Raw genomic sequence first — 6,811 nt, forward strand, 5'->3', positions numbered from 1 at the left:
CTCTCTCTCTCTCTCTCAAACTCACACTCTCTCTCTCTCTCTCTCTCTCTCTTCGCTCTCACTCTCTCACACACACAAAAAACTCTCTCTCTCTCTCTCTCTCTCTCTCTCTCTGACGCACATATACTCTCTCTCTCTCTCTCTCACTCACACACTCTCTCTCTCTCTCTCTCTCTCTCTCTTCTCTCTCTCTCTCTCTCTCTCTCTCTCACCACACACTCTCTCACACACACACATACACCACTCTCTCTCTCTCTCTCTCTCCGTCTCCTCTCTCTCTTCTCTGGGTCACACACTCTCTCTCTCTCTCTCTCTCCTCTCTCTCTGACGTCTCTCTACTCTCTCTCTCTCTCTACACACTCTCTCTCTCTCTCATCTCTCGTCTCTCTCTCTCTCTCTCTCACATACTCTCTCTCTCTCTCTCACACACACTCTCTCTCTCTCTCATACTCTCTCATCCTCTTTCTGGCTCACATACTCTCTCCTCACCCTCCCTCTCTCTCTCTCTCTCCTCTCTCTCTCTCTCTCTCTCTCTCTCTCTCTCTCTCTCTCTCTCTCTCTCTCTCTCTCTCTCTCTCTCTCTACACTCTCACTCTCTCTCTCTTACAAACTCCACTCTCTGGCATACTCTCTGGCACATACTCTCTGCCTCTCTACTCTCTCTCTCTCTCTCTCTCTCTCTCTCTCTCTCTCTCTCTCTCTCTCTCCACACACTCTCACACACACACACACTCTCTCTCTCTTATCCACAGGCAGGATAGCACAAACCATGGTCTTTGTTGAACCAGTTATGGATCACTGGTCGGTGCAAGTGGTTTTACACCTACCCACTGAGCCTTGCGGAGCACTCACTCAGGGTTTGGAGTCGGTATCTGGATTTAAAAAATCCCATGCCTCGACTGGGATCCGAGCCCAGTACCTACCAGCCTGTAGACCGATGGCCTAACCACGACGCCACCGAGGCCGGTGTTTCATGGTAGAAGTCACCGTGTCAAAACATCCGCCCGACTGTTATTGTCTTGAGATACGATGTTTTAATTATGGTAGCGGTTATAGCTTTTACATTTTATATGCTGAGATGTCGTTACACAAATATTTCTTCCCGTTACGTTTTCAGATTGTTCGGGGGTCTATATCAAGACATCAAAAGGAAGATCCCCTTCTACCTGAGCGACTTCAAGGACTGTCTGCACATCCAGTGTGTGGCCTCTATCATCTACTTATACCTGGCCACACTCACACCCAACGTCACGTTCGGGGGTCTGCTAGGGCAGGCTACAGACCAGTACATGGTATGTTCTACTGGTTGTTGTTATTTGTACGCGGCCACACTCACACTAAACCTCACGTTCGGGGTTCTGCTAGGGCAGGCTACAGACCAGTACATGGTATGTTCTACTGGTTGTTGTCATTTGTAATGTTATTTGTACGCGGCCACACTCACACTAAACCTCACGTTCGGGGTTCTGCTAGGGCAGGCTACAGACCAGTACATGGTATGTTCTACTGGTTGTAATAATTTACAGTGTTTGATAATGGCTATTGGCTATAATCACACACAGTGTATTTGTAGTGTTATTTGTTAGAACAAGACAGATCAATACATGGTATGTTCTACTGGTTGTAATAATTTACAGTGTTTGATGATGGCTATTGGCTATAATCACACAGTGTATTTGTAGTGTTATTTGTTAGAACAAGACAGATCAATACATGGCATGTTCTACTGGCTGTAATAATTGACAGTGTTTGATAATGGCTATTGGCTATAATCACACACAGTGTATTTGTAGTGTTATTTGTTAGAACAAGACAGATCAATACATGGTATGTTCTACCGGCTGTAATAATTGACAGTGTTTGATAATGGCTATTGGCTATACTCACACACAGTGTATGTGTAGTGTTATTTGTTAGAACAAGACAGATCAATACATGGTATGTTCTACGGCTGTAATAATTGACAGTGTTTGAAATGGCTATTGGCTATAATCACACACAGTGTATGTGTAGTGTTATTTGTTAGAACAAGACAGATCAATACATGGTATGTTCTACCGGCTGTAATAATTGACAGTGTTTGATAATGGCTATTGGCTATAATCACACACAGTGTATTTGTAGTGTTATTTGTTAGAACAAGACAGATCAATACATGGTATGTTCTACCGGCTGTATAATTGACAGTGTTTGATAATGGCTATTGGCTATACTCACACACAGTGTATGTGTAGTGTTATTTGTTAGAACAAGACAGATCAATACATGGTATGTTCTACCGGCTGTAATAATTGACAGTGTTTGATAATGGCTATTGGCTATACTCACACACAGTGTATGTGTAGTGTTATTTGTTAGAACAAGACAGATCAATACATGGTATGTTCTACCGGCTGTAATAATTGACAGTGTTTGATAATGGCTATTGGCTATACTCACACACAGTGTATTTGTAGTGTTATTTGTTAGAACAAGACAGATCAATACATGGTATGTTCTACCGGCTGTAATAATTGACAGTGTTTGATAATGGCTATTGGCTATACTCACACACAGTGTATGTGTAGTGTTATTTGTTAGAACAAGGACAGATCAATACATGGTATGTTCTACCGGCTGTAATAATTTACAGTGTTTGATAATGGCTATTGGCTATACTCACACACAGTGTATTTGTAGTGTTATTTGTTAGAACAAGACAGATCAATACATGGTATGTTCTACCGGCTGTAATAATTGACAGTGTTTGATAATGGCTATTGGCTATACTCACACACAGTGTATGTGTAGTGTTATTTGTTAGAACAAGACAGATCAATACATGGTATGTTCTACCGGCTGTAATAATTGACAGTGTTTTGATAATGGCTATTGGCTATACTCACACACAGTGTATGTGTAGTGTTATTTGTTAGAACAAGACAGATCAATACATGGTATGTTCTACCGGCTGTAATAATTTACAGTGTTTGATAATGGCTATTGGCTATACTCACACACAGTGTATTTGTAGTGTTATTTGTTAGAACAAGACAGATCAATACATGGTATGTTCTACCGGCTGTAATAATTGACAGTGTTGATAATGGCTATTGGCTATACTCACACACAGTGTATGTGTAGTGTTATTGTTAGAAACAAGACAGATCAATACATGGTATGTTCTACGGCTGTAATAATTGACAGTGTTTGATGATGGCTATTGGCTATACTCACACACAGTGTATGTGTAGTGTTATTTGTTAGAACAAGACAGATCAATACATGGTATGTTCTACCGGCTGTAATAATTGACAGTGTTTGATAATGGCTATTGGCTATACTCACACACAGTGTATTTGTAGTGTTATTTGTTAGAACAAGACAGATCAATACATGGTATGTTCTACCGGCTGTAATAATTGACAGTGTTTGATAATGGCTATTGGCTATACTCACACACAGTGTATGTGTAGTGTTATTGTTAGAACAAGACAGATCAATACATGGTATGTTTCTACCGGCTGTAATAATTGACAGTGTTTGATAATGGCTATTGGCTATACTCACACACAGTGTATGTGTAGTGTTATTTGTTAGAACAAGACAGATCAATACATGGTATGTTCTACCGGCTGTAATAATTGACAGTGTTTGATAATGGCTATTGGCTATACTCACACACAGTGTATTTGTAGTGTTATTTGTTAGAACAAGACAGATCAATACATGGTATGTTCTACTGGTTGTAATAATTGACAGTGTTTGATAATGGCTATTGGCTATACTCACACACAGTGTATGTGTAGTGTTATTTGTTAGAACAAGACAGATCAATACATGGTATGTTCTACTGGCTGTAATAATTGACAGTGTTTGATAATGGCTATTGGCTATACTCACACACAGTGTATGTGTAGTGTTATTTGTTAGAACAAGACAGATCAATACATGGTATGTTCTACCGGCTGTAATAATTGACAGTGTTTGATAATGGCTATTGGCTATACTCACACACAGTGTATGTGTAGTGTTATTTGTTAGAACAAGACAGATCAATACATGGTATGTTCTATGGCTGTAATAATTGACAGTGTTTGATAATGGCTATTGGCTATACTCACACACAGTGTATGTGTAGTGTTATTTGTTAGAACAAGACAGATCAATACATGGTATGTTCTACCGGCTGTAATAATTGACAGTGTTTGATAATGGCTATTGGCTATACTCACACACAGTGTATGTGTAGTGTTATTTGTTAGAACAAGACAGATCAATACATGGTATGTTCTACCGGCTGTAATAATTGACAGTGTTTGATAATGGCTATTGGCTATAATCACACACAGTGTATGTGTAGTGTTATTTGTTAGAACAAGACAGATCAATACATGGTATGTTCTACGGCTGTAATAATTGACAGTGTTTGATAATGGCTATTGGCTATACTCACACACAGTGTATGTGTAGTGTTATTGTTAGAACAAGACAGATCAATACATGGTATGTTCTACCGGCTGTAATAATTGACAGTGTTGATAATGGCTATTGGCTATACTCACACACAGTGTATGTGTAGTGTTATTTGTTAGAACAAGACAGATCAATACATGGTATGTTCTACCGGCTGTAATAATTGACAGTGTTTGATAATGGCTATTGGCTATACTCACACACAGTGTATGTGTAGTGTTATTTGTTAGAACAAGACAGATCAATACATGGTATGTTCTACCGGCTGTAATAATTGACAGTGTTTGATAATGGCTATTGGCTATACTCACACACAGTGTATTTGTAGTGTTATTGTTAGAACAAGACAGATCAATACATGGTATGTTCTACTGGCTGTAATAATTGACAGTGTTTGATAATGGCTATTGGCTATACTCACACACAGTGTATGTGTAGTGTTATTTGTTAGAACAAGACAGATCAATACATGGTATGTTCTACCGGCTGTAATAATTGACAGTGTTTGATAATGGCTATTGGCTATACTCACACACAGTGTATGTGTAGTGTTATTTGTTAGAACAAGACAGATCAATACATGGTATGTTCTACCGGCTGTAATAATTGACAGTGTTTGATAATGGCTATTGGCTATACTCACACACAGTGTATGTGTAGTGTATTTGTTAGAACAAGACAGATCAATACATGGTATGTTCTACGGCTGTAATAATTGACAGTGTTTGATAATGGCTATTGGCTATACTCACACACAGTGTATGTGTAGTGTTATTTGTTAGAACAAGACAGATCAATACATGGTATGTTCTACTGGCTGTAATAATTGACAGTGTTTGATAATGGCTATTGGCTATACTCACACACAGTGTATTTGTAGTGTATTGTTAGAACAAGACAGATCAATACATGGTATGTTCTACTGGCTGTAATAATTGACAGTGTTTGATAATGGCTATTGGCTATACTCACACACAGTGTATGTGTAGTGTTATTTGTTAGAACAAGACAGGAAGGAAGGAAATGTTTTATTTAACGACACACTCAACACATTTTGTTTACGGTTATATGGCGTCGGACATATGGTTAAGGACCACACAGATATTGAGGGAGGAAACCCGCTGATTAACTGAACTAATTCAATCTTTCTGCAGGGTACCATGGAGTGTATCCTCACAGCGTCAATCGTTGGCGTGCTGTTTGCTCTGTTCGCTGGACAACCTCTCAACATCCTCGGCAGCACGGGCCCCATGCTTGTGTTGGAGATGATACTCTACCATTTCTGCAAGTAAGTGGTTAAAACAGTTTTCATTAGAGGTGTAGTATGGGGAGAAACTTTATTGAGTGGTGGGGGTGAAAACTAAAATGCCCTGAATTTTAGTTTTCAAGGTGAAATGTAGTCTTTTTCCCTGGAAAATGCTCCTTTCCCTAGTCCCGTATAGCCTCCATTCCCACATCTTATACACTTCCATGAATCCTTTCCATAGTCCCGAAAAGACTCCATTCCCACGTCTTATACACTTGTATGAATCCTTTCCCTTGTCCCGTATAGCCTCCATTCCCACATCTTATACACTTCCATGACTCCTTTCCATAGTCCCGAAAAGACTCCATTCCCACGTCTTATACACTTCCATGACTCCTTTCCATAGTCCCGAAAAGACTCCATTCCCACGTCTTATACACTTGTATGAATCCTTTCCCTAGTCCCGAAAAGACTCCATTCCCACATCTTATACACTTCTATGAATCCTTTCCATAGTCCTGAAAAGACTCCATTCCCACATCTTATACACTTCCATGAATCCTTTCCCTAGTCCTGAAAAGACTCCATTCCCACGTCTTATACACTTCTATGAATCCTTTCCATAGTCCCGAAAAGACTCCATTCCCACGTCTTATACACTTGTATGAATCCTTTCCATAGTCCTGAAAAGACTCCATTCCCACATCTTATACACTTCCATGAATCCTTTCCCTAGTCCTGAAAAGACTCCATTCCCACGTCTTATACACTTCCATGAATCCTTTCCCTAGTCCTGAAAAGACTCCATTCCCACGTCTTATACACTTCTATGAATCCTTTCCATAGTCCCGAAAAAGACTCCATTCCCACGTCTTATACACTTCCATGAATCCTTTCCCTTGTCCCGAAAAGACTCCATTCCCACGTCTTATACACTTCCATGAATCCTTTCCATAGTCCCGAATAGACTCCATTCCCACGTCTTATACACTTCCATGAATCCTTTCCATAGTCCCGAAAAGACTCCATTCCCACCGTCTTATACACGTCCAGTGAATCCTTTCCCTTGTCCCCGAAAAGACTCCATTCCCACGTCTTATACACTTCCAT

At 39.9% G+C, this 6,811-nt stretch overlaps 1 protein-coding gene across 1 annotated transcript in view; it reads left to right on the top strand.

Moving 5' to 3' along the window:
• The window catches only part of LOC121387237 (sodium bicarbonate cotransporter 3-like), a 58,929-nt gene that overhangs the window by 30,274 nt on the left and 21,844 nt on the right, over positions 1 to 6,811 (top strand). Inside the window, exons 11-12 of the mRNA XM_041518263.1 lie at positions 1,118 to 1,292; positions 5,610 to 5,743. Coding sequence (XP_041374197.1) covers positions 1,118 to 1,292; positions 5,610 to 5,743 — 309 coding nt within the window. The remainder of the gene's footprint in view (positions 1 to 1,117; positions 1,293 to 5,609; positions 5,744 to 6,811) is intronic.

This window comes from Gigantopelta aegis, chromosome 13 (assembly GCF_016097555.1).
Source record: "Gigantopelta aegis isolate Gae_Host chromosome 13, Gae_host_genome, whole genome shotgun sequence".
NCBI lineage: Eukaryota > Metazoa > Mollusca > Gastropoda > Neomphalida > Peltospiridae > Gigantopelta > Gigantopelta aegis.